General features: G+C 41.0%; 3 protein-coding genes across 5 annotated transcripts in view; 2 read left to right on the plus strand and 1 right to left on the minus strand.

Annotated features, from left to right (window-relative positions):
- The window catches only part of c1qtnf13 (C1q and TNF related 13), a 68,407-nt gene extending 62,811 nt beyond the window's left edge, over nt 1–5,596 (minus strand). The window contains exon 1 of one of the 2 annotated variants that reach the window (XM_046036960.1): nt 5,235–5,596. In XM_046036960.1, the coding sequence (XP_045892916.1) occupies nt 5,235–5,262 (28 nt within the window). In that variant the 5' untranslated portion in view covers nt 5,263–5,596. Of the gene's footprint in view, nt 1–882; nt 1,035–5,234 lie in introns of those variants that run through there. The other variant, XM_046036962.1, reaches the window with a different exon arrangement.
- Nucleotides 1–13,803, plus strand: part of nudt4a (nudix (nucleoside diphosphate linked moiety X)-type motif 4a) — a 63,832-nt gene extending 50,029 nt beyond the window's left edge. For both annotated transcript variants that reach the window (XM_046036964.1, XM_046036963.1), the window contains exons 2-5: nt 5,332–5,442; nt 7,470–7,514; nt 7,788–7,875; nt 11,062–13,803. In XM_046036964.1, coding sequence (XP_045892920.1) covers nt 5,332–5,442; nt 7,470–7,514; nt 7,788–7,875; nt 11,062–11,288 — 471 coding nt within the window. In that variant the 3' untranslated portion in view covers nt 11,289–13,803. The remainder of the gene's footprint in view (nt 1–5,331; nt 5,443–7,469; nt 7,515–7,787; nt 7,876–11,061) is intronic.
- Nucleotides 12,814–26,668, plus strand: part of eea1 (early endosome antigen 1) — a 25,340-nt gene continuing 11,485 nt past the window's right edge. The window contains exons 1-15 of the mRNA XM_046036967.1: nt 12,814–12,950; nt 16,828–16,905; nt 17,042–17,154; nt 17,262–17,316; nt 17,400–17,465; nt 17,582–17,612; nt 17,694–17,798; nt 18,089–18,210; nt 18,746–18,901; nt 21,690–21,806; nt 24,134–24,472; nt 25,107–25,256; nt 25,519–25,638; nt 26,034–26,237; nt 26,444–26,644. Of these exons, the coding sequence (XP_045892923.1) occupies nt 12,927–12,950; nt 16,828–16,905; nt 17,042–17,154; nt 17,262–17,316; nt 17,400–17,465; nt 17,582–17,612; nt 17,694–17,798; nt 18,089–18,210; nt 18,746–18,901; nt 21,690–21,806; nt 24,134–24,472; nt 25,107–25,256; nt 25,519–25,638; nt 26,034–26,237; nt 26,444–26,644 (1,881 nt within the window). The 5' untranslated portion in view covers nt 12,814–12,926. The remainder of the gene's footprint in view (nt 12,951–16,827; nt 16,906–17,041; nt 17,155–17,261; nt 17,317–17,399; nt 17,466–17,581; nt 17,613–17,693; nt 17,799–18,088; nt 18,211–18,745; nt 18,902–21,689; nt 21,807–24,133; nt 24,473–25,106; nt 25,257–25,518; nt 25,639–26,033; nt 26,238–26,443; nt 26,645–26,668) is intronic.

The following is a 26,668-nucleotide window of genomic DNA, read 5'->3' on the forward strand; positions in this document are numbered from 1 at the left end:
AAAATAACCACTTAAGACTTCAAATTTGATATGTAATTTTCAATCTTCTTAAAATGTACAAATGTGTGGTGTGTTAACAAGGTGACATTAAATGTCTGTCCTTGTCAAATGCAACATGCCACCCAACTGGGTAATGTGGCTAATGATGAACTTTAAAATGTGTATGTCCCCCATTTGACTTATTCTACAACTAACATGAATTCTTTAAAAAAACATGTAAAGATTGCAGGCATTCATTTTTCCCTTGATGGTGCTAAAATTAAGGGGATTTTTAGTTGGGGTAATAATTTAGACTGAGTTAATATGGATGTTTTTCAATGGGGACAGGGGCTGTCCTAGATCACAAAACGTGTCTGCCCAGTGACAGCGGCCCATCTCAGGACCACATGTGATAGGGGGAGTGGGGTCGTAGGGGCCTGGTTAGGGGGTTGAGTGTTACACTGTGTGCTAAACACCTACTATCGGCTCTTTCTCTGCTCTCTCTGTCTCTCTCTCTCTCTCTCTCTCTCTCTCTCTCTCTCTCTCTCTCTCTCTCTCTCTCTCTCTCTCTCCCAATTCAGCTTTATTGGCATGAATTTCAAACAATATTGCCAAAGCTGAAAATATAATGCAAAAGAACAATTCATTTCATACTGTTCATTAAATAAAAATAAATAAAAAAAGTAAGTGTGTTTGTTAAAATAAATATTTAAAAATAAATAAAGAATAATAATAAAATACAACAGTAAGTTAGTCTGAGACTGTGATGAAAAGCAACAGAGAAAGAGCTGATTTTCATCATAGTCTGTCTCTCTTGTTCATCTGTGACTGAGTGCTGACATACGCTAAAAGTCTGTTTGATTATTGTTGATTGCACCGGAAGATGATGAAATCACATCTCACCTCACATGCCATGCTGATCTTGTCATTCTCACTGTCTTTGCTTCGATTGCATGTGTCACACTTCATGTGGTAAACTATCCGTCCAGTCTGCATGCCTGGTTTACAGTCACTTCCTCAACATGTCAGCTGGAGTCCAGGAGGACAGGAACAGGTCTCCGGAAAATACTACACAGATGACTTCACATTGTTTGTAGTCAGAAAAACCTTTCAATACCGGGGGAAACAACATTATCATTACTTGCTGTGTTTATTCTTTATATAATCGTACTTTCTGGCACATAAAGTGTTGTTAGTAATTATCCTGCGAATAAGAAACATGTCTCCAATTAATCAGTGGGTCTTACGGTGTAATGCAATTAGGGCTGAACAATTAATCAAAACTGCCATATTTGTTCAAGTTGATGTGTGTGTCATAATAAAAATGTAACCAATATAAAGATTCATCATATTTTAAAAACATCTTTGTTTGGTACAGATCCCCACGAAAACCACACCATTATTCATTCAAAAGCTTTTCAATGAAAATGAGAATAATTATGTCAAAGTAAACATTCCCCCTAGTTTCACAAAGCATATTGCAATTGCAATATCAGTCAAAATATTCATAATTAGATACTAAATGCAATCTAGTACAAAAATGGTTTCCAAAATTATAATGGAATTTGTGGTTTTGGCTGGGCAGTATAGAGCAATCAATGTACAGTACTGTGGAAATGCTGTAAAGTAAGAATGCTTTCAAAAATTGACATGTTAATAGATTATATTTATCATTTAACAAAAGGTAATGTGAGTGAACAAAAGGAAAATCTAAATCAAATCAATATATGGTGTGACCACTCTTTGCCTTCAAAACGGCATCAATTCTTCTAAATACACTTGCACATAGTTTTTGAAGGAACTCGGCAGGTAGGTTGGCCCAAACATCTTGGAGAATTACCCACAGTTCTGTGGATTTAGGCAGCCTCAGTTGCTTCTCGCTCTTCATGTAATCCCAGACAGACTCAATGATGTTGAGATCAGGGCTTTGTGGGGGCAGTGCCATCACTTCCAGAAGTCCTTGTTCTTCTTTACGCTGAAGATAGTCCTGACTTTTGATATGTTTGAGCTCTTTGCAGAATAAATTTGGGGCCAATCAGATGCCCCCCTGATTGTATCTCAGCATTGAGGAGAGCATTCTGACCAAATCCCCATCGCCATTTGCAGAAATGCAGCCCCAAACTTGGAAGTTCCACCATGCTTCACTTTTGCCTACAGACGCTCATTCTTCATTCTTCATTCAAATTTTGACTCATCAGTCCAGAGCACGTGCTGCCATTTTTCTACACCCCAGTTCCCGTATTTCTATGCACGAGTCATGTGGCCTTGTTTCCATGTCAGAGATATGGCTTTTTGGTCTCAAGTCTTCTATGAAGACCACTTCTCTGGACAGTACCATGGTTTCACTGTTTTCTGCCACTTCTGAGCTGATGGTTCTGCTGGACATCTTTCGATTGCGAAGCAAAGTAAGCATGATGTGTCTTTCATCTACTGCAGGAAGTTTCTTTGGTCGACCACTGTGTCTAAGATCCTCAATCCTGCCCATTTCTTTGTACTTCTAAAAAAAACCTTGGACAGCACATCTGGAAACCCCTGTCTGCCTTGAAATTTCTGCTTGGGTAAGAACTTGCTGATGCAGAATAACCTTGTGTCTTGTTGTTCAGCTCAGTCTTGCCATGGTAAAATGCTTTTCACATGTAAAATAAGAACCTCAATAACTAATTTTGTTAGTTTAAAATTGCAATTAGAAATTAACTGACTTTAGTAAAACAGTCTGAAAATATGTTTTTGCTGAAGTTGAATAATATTGAAGCCTCATAATCCTTCTTGTGATGTAGTAAAATAATTTAAAATTGTACTGGAAGCTTCATGAGGAGCATGTCAGTAGCAATGCTGTTGAATCGGTTTGCATTACATTGTACAGAAGTTATTATTGTATAGTATTCAGGTCACAGCACCAGACATAATTGTCTGAAAGAAATAGAACCTCTACTTCATGCCTCATGATCTCTTCACCTCTTTCGTTTAGCTTCGTATAATATCTGCCAACAGTATGTTAGCTGTGATTGTGATCAGATATCACCTTAAAGCTGATGTGGTCACTCAAAGCTCTTCCTCACTCTCATCTCTCACTGAGGTTGTGTCTGTTGGGGTCATTAACCTCCTCTGCTAAGCTCCTTTGTTTTCATACAGAAAGGCAACTGCTGATCCAGTGGTTTTTGAGTGCCTACGTGATTCATGTGGCGTTTGTGTGAAATTGCGCATGTGTGTGTGTGTGTGTGTGTGTGTGTGTGTTGTGTGCATTTGTGTCAGTGAGGCAGCTACCAGTGTTTCGACAGCCCCCAGGGCCCTGCACAGATAGTTCATGGAGCAGAGATCCAAATGAGTCTCACCACTGTGCTCATCTTCTGCAGCTATTAATTTACCACCTCATCATCACGCAACAAACTTTTTACACCGTATTAACGTTACATACAGTACGACATTCCTTATGGACATTATATGAATTAGTGAGGGCCTGTATTATAAGAGATCTGCTTTAACTTTGAAACTACAGGTGTCAAAAAGCCATCTAAAATCTACTTTGACTCAATTTTGTGAGACATGAAACAAAACATGAAAACTTCCAAGGTGGGTGAAGTAGGCAAATAGAATCTAGGTTGCTACATTACTGATTTAAGTAAGAAATGAAAGTAGGAAGGTGCAGGATTGCTTCATGGGATGCATCATGCTTTGGCATCTATATTATGCATTTTCTTTGTCTATAGCTGAGTATTGTTCTAATTATAATGTCAATTATGCATTTAAATGTCTTTTTAATTTAAAATGTCACTACAAAGAGTCATGTAATGAACCAGTGAGGTGTAAAGATCTAGCTCGGTAGGTTCAGCTCACTGAGTACACGGCAGCAAATCCATACACAAATATTGACAGAGTTAAGAATAAGTCAGATGGTCTCCACAGAGTTCTGTAACTGCAACAACGGAAGCAAGGAGAGTTTCGTCACACCCACATGCATTTAAGCATTTATATCCACATAATGATCCACAGCATGTAAACAGGTAAGTAAGAGCTCTTTGTGTATTGTAATAGTGTGCTAATTCACTATGAGGTTATTGACTGAATTCGCCGTCAAAATGATGTTTGAATGAAGTCCTGTCTGAGTCCTGAGATTTCTTGTGGGTTTTATCTTACTCTTTACCCGGCTACAGAATGAGTTACAGTCAAGGGTCACACAGCGTGACGTTTTACTCATCAGTCATTTCTGTGCAACTGAGACCAGCTTTGACATCAGTGAAGATGGTATCATTAGTGCTCTTCATAAATCTATCCACTATCAGGTCTCAGCAGGAATGCGGACACATCTCAACATTGGGAAACCTCTCCTGGAACAGTTGCCTGTAGTGTATGAATGCAAATAGCAAATTTTAGGTGCTGGTTTTTAATGAATCTTTGCTGTCATGAGGGCTATTACAGGACAATGTAGTGGCTGCTTGTGTCCGGCAGAATTCAAAAAGCGTTTATATGTGAACTTAAATGTAGGTCACTGTGATGCCAGATAAGGTTTAAAGTCAAGTCACTGCATCTCCAGAGGGCATCATGCTCAAAAAAGGCCAAGCCGCATGAGGTGAATTAAACATACTGTGTGGCTTTAGTTTGATTATTTCATATATATTTTAGCTTGACATTCTACCTATTCCTCTGGCTCCTATATGGCTATTTAGCGTTAATTTTTTTGTCATGTGTTCCAGCTTGTTTAAAAAAATAAAAATAAGTATTATTTGTGGCTGAAATGGGGCACTGTAATGTTAGGCTACTTGTGGGACTGTTTCATAGAGGATTTTATTTTATTTTCAACTGTACTGTAATTGAGTTTTGAGGTTGTTGTATTATATAGTCTACTTAAAATATGAGGTATTCCTTACAGGTGTTGCTTTTAGTGTATCCCCCGGTAGTAATATCTCAGGCAGGAAAAGTGAGTTAGGTTGTATTGTTGGGATTTTGTGAAATCATAATCATATGTTGCTTCATACCCACAGTACTGTAATAGTAAATGTAAAGGTGGCTGTATTTCATGTGTATCAATTACTGATTTTATTGCAGAGAGATCAAATGGCCTGAAAGATCACACTGGTTACTCTCATTCACTTATTTTAATTATGTGGCACAGGATGTGAAATGCCCAGCAGTTCAATCCACACCACACTCATATTGCATTAAGGAAATGAAGTGAATGATTGGCATGACATGTGAGATGTTCAATACACATCCTGCTGAATGAATAAGGCCACACTCAGCTGCCACCAGACACTTACAGCAGTGCCGGACTCTGAACCTGGGCATGCCGTTGCCGTGTTTTTGGCACCGCAGGTTCGGCAGCAGACACCTGACGAAGACCTTTCTCCTTGGCAGGTGCTACTGGTGAGCAGCAGTCGACATCCAGAGCAATGGATCGTGCCAGGAGGAGGAATGGAGCCTGAGGAGGAGCCCTGTGGGGCCGCCGTCAGGGAGGTGTACGAAGAGGTGAGCCCATCCCCTATAACAAAATTAAGAAAACATGCACCTACAGATTGTAACTGTTCTTCTACATTTTGTGGTTGGAGCTACTTTAAAGCAGCCAGTAAAACCACCAAATATCTATAGTGGTGTTTTTGCATGTTTAATTACAGATTGCATACACTTGTCATTGCTGCTGACCAAAGTATGCTGTATGTATTTAGATGATTTTCTACCTGCAAGGGAACCACTGTTTTAAGTTTGTGCTAGAACAATATGAAAATCAGCTGGTGATTTGCTTGAGATTGCTAATTTCTGATAGTTTGATCTATTTTTGAAGGGGGTCGAAGTTAGAATACTGTTGCATCATAGTGCAGTAATGCCGGTGAAAGCAGCACTTCATTGCTGACGAGCTCAACCGATTGTGGGAGTTTCCAACATGTGAGTTTTGAGAGTCAGCTGATAGCAGCATTGCTTTCACAAGCTGTGTTGTCATAAAATGAAAAACAATATGCAGAGATATTGTGAGAAGGATATTGTGAACTAGGTCATATCTGGCGTTCTAAAGGTCTGTGGTGTAGAAGCCAAGCCACTCAGAAGTTCCCACAGACTTGTGAACGCATCAATAAGAATGTTTTTCTTTTGTTTGTTTTTTTAAACTTAGGTCTGCATTGCCACATGACCATTATCATAAATAAGCAGCAACTCTTGGCAGTTAGTGTTGTCATTGTTCACACTATGAGATGCTCCCACTGTTGTACGAGCCAGATCGAGATGACTGATAGAACTATTTGGCAATGTTACATAAATGACCAGTTAATTGTTCTGCGGTTTAGTCAAATGGGGCTGCTGGTAGAGTGTTTGGCGTGGACTGAGCTGTGAGCTCCTGCCTTGGATAGTAGTGTGCTGACAGCTTTGAGGTATGGCAGTGACATTTGGGAAGGGTTTCTAGTTACCCACATCCTGTGACTCCCAGACCAGACATGTGCCTGAATATGGATGAGCTGCAAACCAACTTCAAAACGTCAACACATTGACCTCATGGTTGCATGTGATAGTTTTAATTTGTGTAAATGCGAGATTTGTCTGTCCTTTGAGGCTATTTTCAGATGTAACTGATGTATCCTTTTATAACAGGTAATTGGCATGGAGGTCGTGTGTGTGGTGTGGGGGGTTGTCCATGCCAACTGGCTAAAAGGGGGTGTAGCAATGGGAGTTTCCTATCGCAAAAAGGCGCATAACTTACAGACACTGTGTGTGTGAGAGTGCATGCCTGTACGAGGTTGCAGCTATTGCTAATTTGCGCTTATTTGTATAATCATTACAGCAATCAAAAATAGATTAGTTTTGATAGATGTACTGGAAAATATCACTACAAATACAACCATGACAGTGACACATCTTGTGTGGTTTGTTGGGCCTTACTTTAGTCAATGGCTTTCCAATTCTATACGGCATACTAATTCTCTATAGGTTTTGATGACCTACTTTTGTTCAAAAGACAGCAAACACACCAAAAAATTATTTGTTTTTAAGTGTGTTGTTGGTGTACAACATTTCACCACAATGCTTTGCACAAAGGAATTTGAGGTGCTCTACCTTTTCTACAGCTAACTTCAGGTGCCACGTTCTTCTAAATATTTGTCACCAGTTATGAAGGAGCAGAAATGGATCTCGACTCGTGCACCCTACTTGTGTTAAACCTTTCTCTCTCGTCATCCTGTCACTAAGACAGTTGATGTTTAGCTCCACCTGGTCATCTCTGCGAAGCTGCCTCACAGGCACGTGGCGATGCTAGGATGGTACCGAGCCACGGGGCTTCCTGAACTAAATGAGACAAATGTTCAGCTGAGAATGTGTGCACACATTACAAGAGAGACAAGCTGTTCCTCATACCAGGTCACGCTTTCCCGTTGTGTTGCAGCCGTATGAATGGAAAAGATGGACTTAAGGGTTGCATGTCATATTCAGAACTTGTAATAAACAACCTTTGTATAGTTACTCAATCTAAGTTTATTAAATGAGTTCTTGATTAGTTTTCTTCGTGTGTGCAGGCTGGTGTGAAGGGAAAGCTTGGCAGACTACTTGGGATTTTTGAGGTAAGTTTGTCGAACTGTCATTGTCCAAAATTGTAATAAATTCTCACGTGGCATATAATACATTATAAAATGCTGTTTAAAATCCTACTTTCATGCCTCATGTCTCTGTGTTGGTGCTCAGAGTCAGGCAGAACATTAAGTTCTGTTCATGTACAAAGAAACAGTGTAGTCAGTCACATCATGTCTTTACTGCATATGAAAGCTTTGCATGCGTTGAATTGACACAGTTTATTGCAGTGATACAAAGTCGTGTCTTCATCCTAACCTCTGCAGCACAATCAGGACAGAAAGCACAGGACGTACGTCTTTACCCTCATAGTGACGGAGACACTGGAGGACTGGGAGGACTCTGTCAACATTGGTAGGCCTCTACCTTTAAGTCTGACTTTGTCATCATATTACCGATAGTTTTCACGTAAATTATGCTGCGGGTATTTACTCACACACAGAAACAAGCATTTTGCGACAAATATGTCTTATATTTTGGTTTTCAGGGAAGGACTACCTTTGTTTTTAAGCCGTTTTGGTTCTCTTAGTCACATGAGATTAGGCACACTTAGACAATTTTCTCTATTTAGTAAGTAATTAGGGCCCCTTGACCTGCTGCAGAGATGTAAATTAAAGGTGCCCTGTAGAGACTTCTTGTACACAAACACAGTTTCAGATTACATTCAGTGTTTCTCACCACATTGTGTGTATGTTTAAGCTCTCTAACAAACGTGTTGAATGAATTTTCTTCCTCCAAAAAACTCTTGCAAAGCCAAGTTTTTTTTAATATTATTGTGAAATATTTCCATGCATGTTTGCTAACTTGCAGTCTTCCTTTTCCTTGCCATGTTAAAGCTACCAACTGTTGATTAGTGGGATAACATAAGACCAGCAGCAGGATGTGAATTGTCGTCCGCATGCTCGAGCTTTGTGTGTCCTCTTGCTGTGCTGTGCTATGATAACAAACAGGGGACCCACAAAAACACTGCTACACAGCACTGCAAGTGGGGGGGGGGGGTCCTTTTTTAAGGGTTTTTAGCTGAAATGATGAGTTGATTCATGGATAGGTCGATCAACAGTAGATTTATCTGTTTGTTGAAGTTATTTTGTCAAGAGAAAATATTTCCAGCTTCTCATCTCTGAGGGGTTGATTTGATTTTGGTAAACTGAACTTAGAGGTTGAACAGAACAAGGTATCAAGAAGAAGTCATCCTGGGCTTTAGAATTTTGTGATGAGCATTTTTCAGTATTTTCATTTTATAGTCATTTTATAGATTAAACATAATAATGGAAATAACCATTAGTTGCATCTCTAAAATTGCTTATCTTTTACCCCGTCACTGTAAAATGACTAATGTTGCAGGCATTGTAGAGTATGTAGAGGCATGTGATCACTATTTGTTTTGAATGTGTTTGTTATTTTAAATGTAATGCTTAACTAAAACATGAACTGTTTCTAACTGGTCTGTAAAAAAGTTGGTCGTAATAATGTACTCCCTTCACTCACAGAAATAGCGTTCAGCCTGTTGACAAGGGGGAGGAATGTTTGCTGTGCCTAGTCGTTTTCCAGTTATCATCACTCACCACAGCCCCCTCTGTCTCCCCTTAGCTAAAAGGCCAGTGGTGGTGTACTTCAGGGTGTAAATATAAAGTGATTGATCCCCCTCCCCACACACACACACACACACACATACACACACACATACCACTCTCTGATAATCACAGGCTGCGCTGAATTCCTTCACCAAAATGTTTTAGAAAGGTTTGGTGACATGTGGACTTCATAAACATTAACTGAATTAAATGCTCACAAGTCTCTGAGCTAGAGTCCAAGTCAAGTCTCAAGTCTCTCGTGGTTATAAAAAATGTTGTATCACCTGCTGCGTTCAATCCAGGCTGCTTATAAAATTGCATAGCTATAAGGAATTCTGTAACTGTAACCCGATTTTCACTTACAGAGCACAACCATGTAATGTGCAATGCAATTAATGACATCTTAACTATTGTAAGTCAACATCAACCGTAGACTCTCAAACCCAGTGTAAAGTTAAGTAAATAAAACAGTAACATTACATGATCAACAATAAACCTAGTAACCTGTTTTTCACTTAGAGAGAGCACAATGTAGCCTAATAAATCTACAATTAATGACAGTTTAACTCCTGTAAGTCAACACACCACAGACTCTCAAACCAGTGTAATGTTAATTAAATTAATTACGTTAATCGACTGCCACAAGTTTGGCAAGTAAACAAATGCTCATTCATCTTTTCATAACAAACGACAGTCTTAGTATGTTAAACCTCCGGTAGGTCGTAGCTAAAGCAAGAAGCAAGCTAACGTTAGATGGCCAATGCTGAGCTAAACATGTTTACTAACTTCAGGTTACTAACCTATTTTGCGTTCAGCGCTTCCTTGTTTGGGCCTTGTTGTATTAAGTTTTAAAGCCAAAGTTTATGATTAATGGCACAACAGCTGCCGGTGTTTGTTGTCCTCTCTCACGTGTGGCCGCGCGCGGCCGATACTACGTGTTAGGTAGGCAGGTTATATGTAATGCAGGAAGGGGAATAACGGCAAGCTCATCCGACGTTTCCTAAAAATAAACATTGTTCACGAGCCCCGCACCTCGAGTCCGAGTCGAGTCTGAAGTCACTGTGTGTGCGACTTAAGTCGGGCTCGAGTCCGAGTCTCAAACTCGAGTCCCCGTCTCTGACTGAAGTAGGTCAGGAATGTCCGTTTTCCACTCTGACTTTAAGGCTGCAACATGTGCTGAACAGTTTATTCTTGCTTGTTGAACAGCTTGTTTTATAATGTTGTAATTTAGCAATTTAAGGTAGTTTTGCCTGTTGAGCAGTCTTACTCACCGCTCAGTCAGGCATACAGTTACACCGCTGAAGAGCTTTAGTGAAGAATGCCGTGGTCTGCAGTGCAGTAGTAGTTTCATCTTGGTTACCGATCAGTTTCATTATCATTACTTCCATTTAAGAGTCATATGTCGGCACAAGACCAAACTTCTTCTTCCAAAAGAAATTTAAGATAGCAGTACAGATGATTGTTATACGTGCATTTTCTGCTTATATTAGCATTTAGCTCAAAGCACCACAGCCTGCTAATGCAGATGTAGAGCCTTGGTCTTGTTTAAAAAATAATAAGATTTAAAGCCAGCTGCTCAATGTAGTTTTTATCACAGGAGGAGACAGTCCATTTGTTTGGGGCCAATTTCAGTGGTGGATTAATCCACATGTGGCACCACAGTGAGTATTTGGGGCAGCAGGCAGGTGTATGTTGGATTCAGTCAATGTAAACTACAGTGTGTTTGTGTGCGTGTGTTTTCATGGTGACAAAGGAACACGTCACCCAGTGCAACACTGTGGCTTGTTTATGTGTTTTAACAGTTTCTGGAAAACAAAAGAGCTCTATGGCTCAGATAGAAGAGATGTGACACACACACACACACACACAATACTCACTTCGTTATTTGGTTTTGGTCTCTTGATGGGATTTATTGACGATAAGAAAAAAAGACTTTACTCTTGTCCTTTCTTGTATGTTTTTGCAGGGAGGAAGAGAAAGTGGTTCAAAGTTGACGAAGCCACCAGGGTGCTACAGAGCCACAAGCCTGTCCACGCGGAGTACCTGCGGAGGCTCACAACCACCTGTAATCCCACCTGCAGTCCTGTGTGTAGCCCGACTAACGGCAACACCCCGAGCTCCCAAGTGATGGACAACAACACACCTCACTATGTTGTTTGCTCCTCAAAGGGCTCAGATTTAGTCAACAGATAGGAACATCACCGGGATGGACACATCATCTGAAAAAGACTTCTGTATTGATCGCATTAGTAACACAGCCTCTTAATATGTACAGTATGGACCTCTTTAAGTTGATTTGAAATCTATTTCGAGTGGGCTTGAAGAGTGCCAAAATCTTTTCCAAGTATATTTAAGATTTTATGTTATTTTTTAACAACCATAACCAGATAATAGAGTAAATGTGTCCCTGTAAAGTGTCCAGCTTTACATGGATTTTCTGTGTGCTGGGGATGCAATGTGAGATCCTTTATAGTCTTAGATGGTGAATATTTGACTAGCAGTGCACAAAAGTGTTTGGGTGGTTTCCTGAGAAAGTCATATCCCCACAATGACTTGGTGCCAAAAAATGCCTTTCGGCGAGACGTTTTGAAGAGGAGTTGCTATATGTGTATTAATTGTGACATTTTTTGGTAGTAAAGCTAACTTCACCTTCTTCCTAAAGAGAGCTGAGGGCAATATCTGCTTTGATGCAACAAGTGTGAAAAACATTGCTCCTCCGGTAATTACCGTCTAACAAGTACACACAGCGTCGCGTCTCTAATCACTAGTAAGAGTGTAACACTGTAATAAAGATTAGACAAATCTCTGCAAACCAGCCACCACACTGAAATGGATACATAAGTAGTCCTTGCTCAAACATCCTATTACTTGTACATATATTTAATGTAGTCAGGCTGACAATATGTTGGCACAGTTAGATAAATATCAGCTTTGGTATAGTGGAACAAAACTGCAGTCAGCATAATCAAAACTTGTACATGTAACACATGAAAGAGACAGTATTCAACACTATAAACACGTAGACTATTGTACAAGAAATAACATTCTGAAGAAACAAAAGTGAATTCTTGTGAATGCCTTTGAAGACCATATAGAGGAGGCAGTGGCTTGAGAAGAGTGTTTTAGTCTGATTCTTCGAACTGCCTTTACAAACACTAGTAAATAGTGGAAGCAGTACAATGCCTCACAACCACACACACATACACACTGTTAAAATCAACCCCTTATATTTCTCAGCTGTGGTTATATTTACATAATAGGATGTTGAAGGAAACTTAAAATTGAATGTACATTATTTAGTGCGCATTGCCTGAATTTATTTATGTTTCATGGGGAAAAAACCCTCCCAGTATGAACAGGAAACTATGACAGGAAGTCATGGTCAGCGTGTAGGCTAAAGGGTTTTTTGTCAATATCCCAAAAACAGCCAAATGATGTGATAAATTCAGTTTATTGACTATCATTGCCTTTGTACTTAAAGGAGCATGGGGAAGATCAATGTTGACTAACCCTTTTTTCTATTTGTGCATGTGTGACTGGAATACTCTGCTGTGCATCATGTTGTATACAAAACCTTTAAATAAAAAAAACAGATCGATCATCCCCATTGCCACATGTTGTAATCCGTACAGTATAGCATAACAACACTCATAATAATCTTGAATATAGCCAGGCAGTACAGTCTATGGTCCTGCCTAACAATCCTTTCTCCATGTCCCGCCCATTCGCCGCTGCTGTCTGAGCTTGGTCAGGTGTTCGTTGTACAGCGACGTAAACTTTGAATTTGGAGAACAGATTGGATTTTGTGTCTAGACCAACACAGTCGAGGCCATGCTCAGACGGATACTTCAAATGGTAAGCTTCTGGAGCAACAAAGTCAAGCGTGTCGCTTTTGTTTAGTCAAACCGAGTCGTTTTTCTTGAGAGACGTAGGCCTATCCTCCTCTGTTTTCATGGTGGGGTCGCACGTTTTAAAACACAGTATGTTGCCGGTGGGCGGGGATTCTAGTTTTGACCAACGGGAGTTGCTCTAGTTGGAAAAACCTCGCTTCTCCGTCAGATCGTTGTGACAATATCGAGCGCTCCTTGTACGGGTTTGACACAGCTAGCCATTAAATGCTAACGTGGTTCGACTGATTGATGCTACTCTTGACAGGGATATTGCAAGCTAATGTACTTACAAACTAATTAGCTAACGTGTCCTCGTTGCCAGGGCTAGTCGAGTAAGGAATAACTTAGCTAGCTAACGTGCTTGATCACAGAATCATTTTATTTTCACGGTTTCGGTTAGCTAGCTATATTTTATAGCTGTAACGTTAGGTTGATTCATCGTCCACTCATCACATGCTAACGTTAGCCACATATTGACTTTCGGGAAATCCCGTGTCAGCTGTCTGACCGCAAGATGAAGAAAACACGCGTTTTAATTTATTGAGCTTCTACTATTGTTAATGTTGACATGATTGTTTGGATAAATTACCAGCTTGCCACTAACACTACAAGTGGGAGTAGTAGGCTATAGGTTAGCTACTTAGCTAACCAGCTGGTGCTTAGGACTGCATTTACCACAATGCATTGCTAACGTTAACTGCATTGTGTACATTTGGAAGTCTTGGCTTTGTAACCCATCCATCACTGATGTTAAGGATTGTCAGACTGGGACCTGTAACCCAAGACATTTTATTGCAAATAAAAATATTTTATGTTAAGAGTTATTGTTTTGTGAGGATACACCCGACTTGTGCAGTAACTGTGTAGCTAACAACACGGACATTATCACGGGCTTTATAGGAAACAATCTGATTAAAGATGATCCGGTGTGTAACACACATCTGCCCTCAAGAAGAAAAAGGTTTGGTTTATAATATGGTCTGACAGTTTTCGGGCACAAACACACCTCAAACTGTAGATTACACTGCCGAGGTAATGATAACAGTGCATTTTATTACTGTCATGTCAGAATTAGCTGTCACCTCTGGCCAAAATTTGCGATTTCATGTTTTAAACTCCTGGCTTAAAATTAATAGTGTAGTGGGTTGACAAAAATCATGTTGTCAACCTGTTTTAAGACAGTATAGTAAATCCCTAAAAATATATGTATCCATACTGAGTTAATTTTAGTAAATAATTTGTTTATTTAACTTTTTGTGGTTAGTATAATTATTTTTAAGTTGGTAAAGTCAGTGTAGTCCTGTTTAAGTGTGCAGTTTATTTGAGTTGGGTTAAAGGTTGTTCCATGATGCACATGTTTAGCCTGCTTTCAAAGTGGCTTTTGTCTGCCCTCCGATAGGCTCTGAGATGTTCAAAGTGCTCAGTGTCCCCATCCCAGCACTCAACCACATGTGCACAAACCCACACATTGACCTGATTCATTCATGCAAACTATTACCAGCCCAAATAAACCCATTTTGTGAATGGACCACCAGTGGTACATCCACCTCGTGTGTTTGGGCTTTAGGCCATTGGACTGAGTTGATCTGAAGTGATCCTTTTAAATCAACTTTTGAGCTGTGAGAGTTAATTTTATTTTACCTTGTCCCCTGCAATGTTCTAAATTACAATGTTTGTTGTTTAATGTAACGAGGTAATTGCCTCTCACCTGACCACGTAGTAGTTGGAGGGGCGTGGTAATGCATGTATAAACATTCAAAGACAAAGGCGGCATATTCATTTAATAATCACAAAGCTGAACTGGAACAGAGAGCCCCTGCAGTTAGATGCACAGTTATCAGGAAGGCTCAATAGCTGGCCAGTCAGTGTCCTTGCAAAAACTGGATCATGAAAACAAAAGGACATTGGAAACAGCAAGGTTATTGGAAAGTAACAGTGGAGGGAAGTCAGTTGAAGAACACAAGGCAGTAAATATCCCATTCCCTATCATAAGATCAGTCATAAAAAATGGAAAAACATATGGCACAGCTATAAATCTTTCCAAAGCCGTCCTCAAATACGGTGTATCTGTGAGAAGAATTATTGAGAGGTAGTGAGGGACACCAGAGGCCTGTGGAGACACAGATGGGAGACACTGTGCTTACGTTTGCCTGGGTGCTTCACCTGTCGCTCCTTTGTGGCTGTTGAATAAAACTCATCTGGGTTAATGTTTATCAGAAGTTGCGGGAGACTCTGAAACAAACTGAAAAAGGTTCTATGGTCTGATGAGCTCTATGTGAAGCATTTGGCCATCATACTAAACGTTTGGTGTAAACCAAACCTCGTTCATCACCAGACCCGCACCATCCCTACCATAAAGCATGGTGGTAGTACCATTTGACAAACCGACTCAAGTAAAAGTATAAAAGTACTTGGTTAATAAAACAAACTACACAAAGTAGGCTACAAGTTACTTTGTGTTTTAATATTGTTGTTTGCCAGATACCCTTTTTTTGGAATTATAGGTTAAGTGTTTTATGTGCTGTGTGTGTGTATGTATCATTATCAACTGTGTATTAGTTATTTCTAGGGAATGCACTTTACTTGTTGATTATCTCATATTTAGCTATTTCTGTTTAATAAGTAATACAATTAACTCTTTTTTAATCTACATGAAGGTATCGATAAGATAACTGCAAAATATCACACTTCCTTGCTGCAGCCTGCTGATGTTGCCTATGCCTTTTTATTATGGACATGTAGCCAACCAAACCACTTGCTCTGTTATATATGTTATGCATAGGATCTGCCTTTTGCATAGGTTAGGGATCCTATGCATGTGATTATTCCTGAAGTAGAATTACTGAGGCAAAAAAATGGGAGCCGCCCATTAATGAAGTAGTAAAGCCTACATATTAAAGGCAGACCTGTGTGTCACGCGTAAAGCCCAACAGGACTATTGTATTCTCTCTCCTTCTGCATCTCAAAACTTATTGTTTCCTGAATAAATAACAGCTGATTGAAAGTCAAGATCAGATTCACCGGCAACATTCAATTAAATTAATTTGCCGTCGGACATTGCTATTAAACAGATGGCAACAAAGCAAATTAGAGAAAATAAAAAACTATCAAAAGAAAGTCGGGCTCTGCACAATAACAGTATTCTGCTAATTTAGGCTATCAGAATCAATCCAGTGATCATCTGACTTAGATTTTTATTCAGTGAGTAGCCTACATGTGTACTGGAGAGACTAAATAGGCTTTAATAGGCCGTTAATGGTAGATGTTACACAGCAACTGGTGGAACTGTTGTCACCACATATGACAGTGTTGTTATTTCCTTATGCAACTGTCTTAAATAAATATGAAAGCATGTTTATTTAAGACCGTTGCATCGTGAAGGAGACTACAACACCACCCCAGCGTAGAGCTAATCATTCACATAATATTTGTTTAAGGCTAATAGGGAGCACCCAGCATAGTTGTTTTTGAGACGTGTGACTCAGGACTCTGTTGAAGGCCTGGGCCTCTTTTTCTGGGAAGCCTGACGCTTCTTTTCTGAAATGAATCATTGTTCACTTGATTCAGCATTTAGCTAGATGCAGACGTTGCAAACAATTCAAGTAAAGAGCACACACATCAAAGTCAGAGGTCTGTGTGTGTGTGTATAGTTATGTTTGAACTTATGTTCAAATGTCTCTGGAATAATGTTTGTAATTTATTTGGGAAAGCTGAAAATAGGTCATTAAAATCTGTATAAAGGATAAAGATCTTCTCCCATATCACAACTTAACTGCTTCTCTCAGTGAACAAAACTGTACAGAGAACTCTCATACTAATCAAGTCCATGTTGTCCTCTCCAGACTCCTGGGAAGGGAGGCTCCCAGAACGCAGAGTCCGAGCAGCCCAGCACAGACCTTAACCATGATCAGACGTCAGAGGTAAGGAGGACGTTTGTTTTTTTGCTCCCATTGAACTCTTGTAGCTTTTTTTTCCACCCTGCGAGCAGAGCTGCCGAACTGAAGCTAATAATTTATTGTTGCATGGTTGATTCTGATGGCGTGTTTCTGTGTTCAGGGCTTCATCTGTCCTCAGTGTATGAAGTCTCACAACTCTGCGGAGGAGCTGTTCAAACACTATGAGCTGTTTCATGATACCGGAGACCTGCCCGCTCATGTGGCCCCCACTCGGTGAGATGCAGCGATATAAATATTACTTTCGTTATGACAAAGAGTCTGACCTCATGGTGAAAGTGACAGAAATTTGATGTGTATATTTATGTGAATGCACTTTTTAGGGAAGACCTTACAATGCTGCGGCAAGAGGTTCAGGACCTGCATGCTTCTCTCAAGGTACAGTCGAGTTTCTGAGGCAAACTCAGGTGTGTAAATGGTCGGTTCATACAAAGACTGTTTGTGTGTTTTAACCTGATTAGGAGGAAAGATGGTTCTCTGGAGAGCTCAAGAAGGAGTTAGACAAAGTCCAAGGACACCTGAAGCAAGTAATTCCTTCAAGATATTTAACATGTATTATAATAAAATGTTGGCTATCTGAGTATAAAACTAGTTAATAAAACTTCTTACTGTACATATTTCTCTCTTTGCCTTGATTCCACAGAACGACGGACAGACGGGCTCAGAGGATTCAGGTTAGGGACATTTTTATATTTAAAATCCCTGCGAAAAAGACACCAGATGCCGGTCACTAATCTGTGGCGCTTTTTTCCCAGTCCTCGAAAGGAAGTTGAATGAAGTGGAGACAGAAAAGTTCAACATCAAGCAGATGAAAGACCTGTTTGAGCAGAAGGCTGCTCAGCTGGCCACAGAGATAGTAGGTTAGTGTGGGGCCAGGGAACTGGGAGGCCTGTGTCTGCGGGTCTGCATCATTTAACAACACTGAGGTACTTTTTTACCCAACCACTATCGAGCTAAATCCACCCGCTGTGTTTTTATCTTGCACAAGTTCATTCTTCAACATTTGCTTTTACGGTTTAGGTTTTGCATTTTTACACTGATAATGTTTTCCTCAAATCAGTTTGATGTTGTGAACAAGTTAGGTATTTGTGTATTGTTGATTTGGATATTATTAAATGGGCTATTATTTTTAAATTGTTGAATTCGACAGACTTAAAGTCCCGCTATGATGAGGAGAAGAGCCTGAGGGAGGCTGCTGACCAGAGGCTGGCCAGATTGACCGAACAGCTCCAGAGCGAGAAGCAGGAGACAGAGAGACTCCAAACAGAGCTGGTACAACACACACTAAGTTTCTGTTGGTATTTATTCTCTTCTCGCCAGGCTTGAGACATGGTTTGCACTTTGTATGGACTTTTCTTTTATGAATGTTGTGCTTTGGAGTCTGAAAGAATAATGTAAATCGACACCATGAAATCTGTTTGGCTCTGAGCTGTGTGGTATGAAGAATCGGAGCAGATCTTACCCAGACGATTTCTTCACCGTTGTTATAGAAATGCAAAACAGAACCTCATCCAAAGAATTTATCAAAGAGCTAAAGTGTTTTTTTGAAGTTAGAGTTGTGTGGTTGCATTGTTATGTTATCTGTTGTTAAATGTCTTTAACTATTCAGAGTATTTAGAGAGGCTTCATATAAAAGTAGGTTTGGTACTAGTGTTCACAAAGAGGCAGCAGCTACTGATGCCTCTACACAATTCAGCTATTACTAAGGACATCTAGTTTTGATTTATCTTAATACCAAAAAGCCTGTCCCACTCTCTGCCACCCAGTCCTCATGGCTATAACACAGTGCCTCTGCTCTGCCCCCTAGCTGCAGCGACCGGGAGTGGAGGATGTGGAGGTACTGCAGAAGGAGCTGGTGCAGGTCCAGACACTGATGGACAACATGACTCGTGAGAGGGAGGACGAGTCTGAACGCCTCAGAATTCACTATGAGCAGCTGCAGGCTAATTACACTACCTCAGAGGTAAAGGGGGACAAAACACCGAAATTCTTGAAGGAAGAACCTTTGCCCGACGTGTTGCAACATAAGCCACCACTCTTCCACCCTAAATTGGGCTTGTTGCAAGCACATAAACACGCACACTGATTCCCACAGTTTACGTCTAGAAGATTGTAGTGTTGATGTGAAGTTCGGTGTAGTTGTTCTTATTTTTCCCCCTTTCTATTTCTCCTGTCATTTGCTAACCCATCCACAGCCCTTTAATACACTGCGTGCACAATTATTAGGCAAGTAAGTATTCTTAATGGATCATTAGCTCTATTGCACTTTTTCTAACTCCAAACCTCATAAACTTGAATGCTTATTGGAGTTAATAATTTTCAGGTGATATGTATTTCTGTAGGGCGGCGCAGTGGTTAGCACCTCACAGCAAGAAGGTCGTGGGTTCAAACCCGGTTTCCCCGGCCTTTCTGTTTGGAGTTTCCCCGTTTCTGCGTGGGTTCTCTCCGGGTGCTCCGGCTTCCTCCCACCATCCAAAGACATGCGGACTAGGTTGATTGGTGACCCTAAAATTGTCCTTAGGTGTGAGTAGTTGTTTGTCTATGTGTGGCCCTGCGATGGACTGGCAGGGTGTACCCTGCCTTGCGCCCGATGTCAGCTGGGATTGGCTCCGGCGACCCTGTACGCAGGATAAGCGGTTGACGATTGATGGATGAAGTGAATGATTCCTTAAATCAAGGCTGCTTCATTACTTCAGGTAAAATGGGCCAAAAAAGACATTTAACTGACAATGAAAAGTCAAAAACTGTAAAAAGCTTTTCAGACGGATGCAACACTCAAGAAATAGCTCAACTTTTGAGGTGTGACCACTGCACAATGAAACGTGTTGTTGCTAATAGTCAGCTCGGCCCACAGAAAGCGCATGGAGAACAAAAGGCCCTACCAGGAACCCATTATCCCCTAGTGGCACCATATTCCAGAACTGCAACTACCTGGAGTGTCCAGAAGATCCAGATGGATGGGCCTGTGGCTGGATCACTGATGGACACGGCACCACTTTGACTCAGACACCAGCAAGGTGGAGGAGGGGTTCTGGTATGGGCTGCTGTCATAAAGGATGAGATAGTTGGACCTTTTCAGGTTGAAGATGGACTGAAACTTAACTCCCAAACCTACTGCCAGTTTCTAGAAGATACTTTCTTCAGGCTGTAGTACAGGAAGAAGTCCTCAGTTTTCAAGAAGGCCATGATCTTTATGCAGGAAAATGATACATCATAAGCCTCCAAGTACTCCACTGCTTGGCTAGCCAGCAAGGGCCTCGAAGATGCCCGAGTAATGACCTGGCCCCCATCTTCACCTGATTTGAATCCTACTGAGAACTTGTGGGCCTTTCTCAAACGAGACTTACAGTCAGGGAAGACGATACACGTCTTTGAGGCATTTAGGAGCATTTAGGAGGCTGTGGTTGCTGCTTCTGCGAAAGTTGATAGTGAACAGACCAAGAAACTGACAGACTCCATGAACTGAAGGCTCATGGCAGTTATTGAAAAGAAGGGCGGCCATATTGGTAAATATTTTTGAAAGGCCAAAATTTTTATTCATTTTGTTCATTCATTTCATTCACTCTAAAAGTTTTATTTGACAAAAAAAGACAACAGTTACAAAATAAATGTCTCCAGGCAGAGTCCTAAATCCTATGTGTTGTGTCAAACGTGCTTACACAGAGGTAACTTCAAAATTTCCTATTACTATACACAACGCGACGGTTAGAAAACTGTTGCTCCATGTCCTGCTTGGCTGACCCTTTTTTAACGCAGCACATGCCAATAGGTGCTCTCACCTAATTTTTACTACACTTAGTTGCATTTTTCGGCACTTGAATAGCTCTGAGTTAACAGGGCAAACTAATGGAGCACAGCTACACATGTTAATTCGCTAAATACACACTAATGACATCTGTCTGAGACAAACACAAAATATTACCAAGTGAAACACATAAAGGAAAGTTAATTTAACTTATGAATACGAAATTATCCAAAAGATTGAGGTTTTCTTAATGGCTCTAATAATTGTGCACGCAGTGTATCCTTATTTTAAAACCGCTCTGAAATAGCCTACAAAATGGTTCCGATGTACTGTAGTTATGTAATACGAGATGGCTTTGTGCCTGATTTCCAATAATTAATGCCCTGTGAATAATTCAGCCTTATTTCCTGCATTTTTTATCCCAGTGAGAAAGGAGCTTTTATCAGGCTCTGTCAGGCAGCACCAGGTGAACATGTCCTTCTTCATATCTGTGCTCGCAAAATATATTTTTTATATTTTTACACATTGAGGGACCACATTTTGAATACATTTGAAAATGGTCTGGTTTTTGATCACGTGATGGCTCTCAGGATACACAGTATCTTCACTGTGTTGCAGACTGGCGTTTGCTGTTGCATCATGACTTACCTTTTGTCTGTGTCTCTCTTTCCCTCCCCTTCTTCTCCTGCTCCTCACATACTGTATCTCCAACACTCACTCTTTCTTCAAGATTCGTAAACTGGAGGTAAAACATGTTGTTTCAAGTCGGCCCCAAATTTAGTTTCATCTTTTTGACTTTCTCCTCAGTTTGAAAAGTTTTTTTTTTTTTTTTTTAAACCGTGTGTTGCCTCTTCATGTTTTTGTGCGACTGGCGCCTGGTTGTTAATGCATGTTGGGTTTGTTTTCTTCTTTTATGTCAGTCCTTCACAGTGACCCTTCAGTTCCTTGAAGGTACTCTAAATGGCTTGCAAAAAGGGTGTTAACGTGTCTGTCTGTCGTATTGCAGATAACCATATCCCAACTAAAAGCTGAGCTGGAGAAGGGTCCACAGGAAGCAGCTGTCTACACACAACAGATCCACCAGCTGCAGAGCAATCTGAATAATTTGCAGCAGGAAAGCCAGGTAACACACACACCACCAGAACCAAACCAAAGAACAATTGTTATAGTCAAGATTACTGCAGGCACAAACATGTCTGCCACACATTATACTGGATGGATTGTGGAGGATTTACTTTTACTTCAGTAATGTTAACAGGCCTTGCCAGCTGTCCTTCAAGTAGAGAACACGCCATCTCAGTTTCTATAAACCTTCCTCTGTTGCTCGGCATCAGGCCCTATCACAATGCCATGCTGTCACCAGCCATCTCTGGCAATCTAGGCTTGTTGATAAAAAAATCACATGGAGCCCTATAATTAAACCAGCAGGTGTGGGGAGGGAGGGTCTCTGCTGCACCAGCTCTGCCACTTGGAGTGAAATACAATCGCAGGTAACTGCACAGGTGCAGTGGGAACTGGGGAACGGACGCACAGAGTTCCTGCCAGAGATTAAATCCTCCCACATCAGGCATGCCTTCCAAGCCAAGTAGGTTTCCAGGTAAGATGGGGATTACAGAGCTGGATCTCCAGTGTGATGCCCCCTCCCCATGCTTCCCTGAGACCTGATACAGATACTCATCTCTTAAGAATAGAGACAAAAGTATTGATGCCGACAGTGAGGCACAGAGGATCAGGACTAGAAACAGAATAACAAAAGGGGTTTCATTAGTCTGTATCTCCAGGATTAGAAAGGAGAGTCCCAGCAGGGAGCTGTGAAAGTGACACAAGAGAAGGACAGCAACAAGGCAAATGATCATCAAAAGAGGAGCAGACAAAACATAAAGTGTGTAGAGAGGATTGTTAATGTCGGCCAGCTGCTGCGGCGGCCTGCAGAGGTTTATTGAACGTCTGTGAAGTCCAGGTGACCTGTCACACTCCCCAGTTAGCAGCACGCTCCACTATTAACAGCATTTTGCTCTTTATCACCCTGTTGCCAAGTTTATTGCCAGAGCTTACACTAGAGCAAGTGCTGTACACCGCGGTATTTCAAGTCCTGTGTCGTAAACTCTCCCCTAGAAATGCCATACCTCACTTTACTCTTGGCTCTCGACAGCCGACTGTTATTTTCCACAGCTTGTAGCACAGCAGGCAGGGCTGTTTGTGCCTTGTTGCAGCTCCTATCACACCGACTGTTTTAATTTAAAAAAGACAAATGGTTCATGTTATAGTGTGGCTTAATTAATGAATCACTTATTCCTGATTAACCTTTCAAACCTTTCAAATCTTAATCCAGTGTTTTACATTAATTACATAGACTATGGAGTCCCGCCACAATCTAATTTGTTCCACCATAGTTTCAAAATGAACCAAAGATATTTTTACACTTCTCTTAATAACATTAAAGACCTCTAACGTTGTGACTTAACGTTGTGGAAGCTAGCCACACCAAATTTGGAGTGCACACGTATTCGATCCTTCATGGTAATTGCACTGAAATGGACTGGAGCATTTTCTCACTTTACAAAGACAAGTGTTGCAGTATGAGAGTCTTACATGAAGATAAAGTATTAAATCTTAATTGTACATGTTACGAACCCAACATACAAAACAATTTCTCAAATTGCGTCGAACTTGGTGAATTTAGCCTGAGGACACACGTGTCGCAGTGTCCAGTTTTCAAAATATGGTGTTAACACAAGATTAATTGGATTATATTCACAGGAAGTATAAAACATATTACATGTTGTCCATTAAAATGGTGATGGCGCATAGATAAGATGCTTGTCTTTGGTGTGGGAGACCTGGGTTCGATTCCCGCTGTGACCATCCACCATTGTGTCCCTGAGCAAGACACTTAACCCCTCGTTGCTCCAGAGGCATGCAACCTCTGACATATATAGCATTGCTTTGGATAAAAGCGTCAGCTAAATGGATAAATGTAATGTAAATGTAATTTTGGGTTGCTTGAAAAACAGTAAATATATTTGTCGACTTTTTTGCTGCATCATCACCATTAATATCTATACAATGTGTTTATGAACAAATTGTTAACCAGAGCACAAAAGCGCAAAGTTCTTCATAGATCTAGCCTCCTAATTTTACTGTCAAAGTGCACCAAATTAATGCATTTAACTTTGACAAAATTTGCTCTGGGGGCATGCACCCAGACCCTCCAAGAAGATGTGAGGTCCACCCACCATAGTCTCACAAAATCCTGTGGGTAATCCTTTTTCTCAAGACCCTGCTCCCTCTAAAAATGTCAGAAAACAATAATTTTACCCATTTGTTTTTCATGTATTTGCTCCCTGGCTTTCAATTCTACTCAGGGACATCTTTCAATGCCCCATAATTCCCAAACTTCTGGGCAAACAGCGCTCATCTGCCTCATGTTGCCCTCTCCTCTTCTCACAGAGCCTGTCTGAAAAGCTTGCACGTAAGGAGAAAAAGTATCAGGAACTGGAGGAGCGCCTGGGAGCTGAGAAGGCTACCAAGAAGGCAGTTCAGGATAGCCTGAGGGAGAGGGAGCTTGAGGTTCAAGAGCTCCAGGCTCGAGCCACAGGGGCTGAGGCCTCCCTGCAGAAGGCCCAGACGGAGCTCGGAGAGAGGGCTGACGAGGTGGCAAAGTTGAAGAGCGAGGTAACGGACCTGGAGGTGAAGCACGCAGAGCTGAAGGTCGAGAGGAAACAGTTGGAACAGCAAAGGGAAGAAAAAGAGAGCCATGGTGCTCAGCAGCAGACCGAGATCAGTCAGGTGAGGGCGGACAAAAGCCACACACACATGCAGGATGACCTACATTAACAATTGATATACAGATGGGTGACTAAAGAAGCCTTCAGAACAGCTTCAGTGTGCCTTGTGATAGATTTCTCTGGAACTCTGTTGGAGGGATAAACACCAAATGATATTCCCTCATTTGATGTTTTGATGATTGTGGTGAGCGCAACACGTTGCTCCAAAATCTCCCATAGGTGTTAATTTGGGGTAAGGTCTGGTGGCTATGAGGGTCATAGCATATGATTCACGTGCTTTACACACTCCTCAAACTATTCAGTGCCCCCTCAAGCAACGTGGATGTAGATCTGTCATCCTGCAAGAGGGCTCATTTACATTGCTGCAAAAATAACAAGGCTTTTGTATCCTCATGACATCAAACACTGTAGTGGTGAGACAGTGAAGATTTGGCTTTCAGTTAAGAAGAAAATTCAAAACAACAAAATTGACAAAGATGCATATATTTTATGCATTAATATGTTAAAAAAACTAGGTCAGAGAATTCCAGACATCTGCTTTCCTCATCCAAGTATCGACTATATTTCTTGTTTGTAACTTTGACATCTTGCGTTCTCCATCTTAATCATCACCCCTCTCTCTGTGCTCTGGCTAGCTGCACGCCAAACTGCTGGAGGCGGAGAGGCAGCTGGGCGAGGTGCAAGGTCGTCTTAAAGAACAGAGGCAGCTGTCTGGGGAGAAACTAAAAGACCGCGAGCAGCAAGCAGCCGACCTGCAGCTCAAACTGTCCCGTGCAGAAGAACAGGTAGGCATCAGATGACACTTAAATGATCGCTACAAGGAAAGTGAATTGGTGTAATAGAAGAGACAGGACATATGTTTATAAATGTGAATGCTGTTTAAGTATGCGTCATAAAAAAACAAAAATTAGAGATATTTAAAGATCCATCAAGATTAAGACCTAACAGTAAGATGCCCAAAGTGACTGTTACCAATGCATTTAGGTTTAGGGCAAAAAACACACAAAAAAAGATTCAAGTGCTCTCCTCTGTGTTTTGTTTCTTCAGTTGAAGGAGAGTGCCAGTAAGAATACAGACCTGCAGCACCAGCTGGAGAAAGCCAGGCAACAGCACCAGGAGCTGCAGGTGCTGCAGCAAAACACCAATGGCAAACTCCGCGAGGCACAGGTACTGTTTACAAGAAAAACTGGCAACAGAACTGGAGAGCATAAAGCCGAAGGCGTTTTAAAATCACTAAGCGTTTCAACTAGTAAATTATATTATACGAAGTTTTGATCTATAAATGTAGCCAGAAACTAGATTGCTCACTTATATATTGGCAGTTGGATTATTAATTCTAGAAGCTTTATAAGATTAAAGCATATTTTCCAAGATCCTGACGCCATAACATTTTGTCCGTTCACAAAACGGGTGTATGAACGTGTGAAAATTGGTGTGGTCTACAGGACATCCCAATATATACCTTAGTCACAACATAAAACTCAGACATGAAATGAATGAATATTTATGCCAAAATACTTAATGTTACCTTTCTGTCACGCTGACTTGCCTTCATGCTGTAGAATGACCTGGAGCAGGTGCTGCGTCAGATTGGAGATAAGGACCAGAAGATCCAGAATCTGGAGGCTCTGCTGCAGAAGAGCAAGGACATTGTGAGCCAGCTGGAAGCCGAGAGAGAGGACTTATGTGCCAAGATCCAGGCCGGGGAGGGAGAGACAGCCGTGCTGAACCAGCTAAAAGAGAAAAACCATGCACTACAAGAACAGGTGGGTGCAGACACATGCACACACGCACACACACACACACACACACACACACACACACACACACACATACACTGAAGAAATGTATTGTCTAACTAAAACTTGCAGTGTAGATTAAAAATCATAATATAGAAGAGCCAGTTTTATTTAACAATAAATACAGGGAACTTTTGAACTCAACCTTTTTTTTGTATATGTGCGTCTTAAAGGTCACACAGTTGACAGACAAGCTGAAGAACCAATCGGAAAGCAACAAGCAAGCCCAGGATAACCTACATGAGCAGGTCCAGGAGCAGAAGACATTGCTGCGCTCAGCCCAGGACCGAGCCCACACCCTGGAGACCTCAGTCACTGAGCTCACCGCCCAGCTCGCTGACAGCAAGGAGAAAGTAGCACAACTGGACGCTCAGGTAAGTCACTGTGTTTATATATAT

The sequence above is a fragment of the Micropterus dolomieu genome, linkage group LG22 (genome assembly GCF_021292245.1).
Source record: "Micropterus dolomieu isolate WLL.071019.BEF.003 ecotype Adirondacks linkage group LG22, ASM2129224v1, whole genome shotgun sequence".
NCBI lineage: Eukaryota > Metazoa > Chordata > Actinopteri > Centrarchiformes > Centrarchidae > Micropterus > Micropterus dolomieu.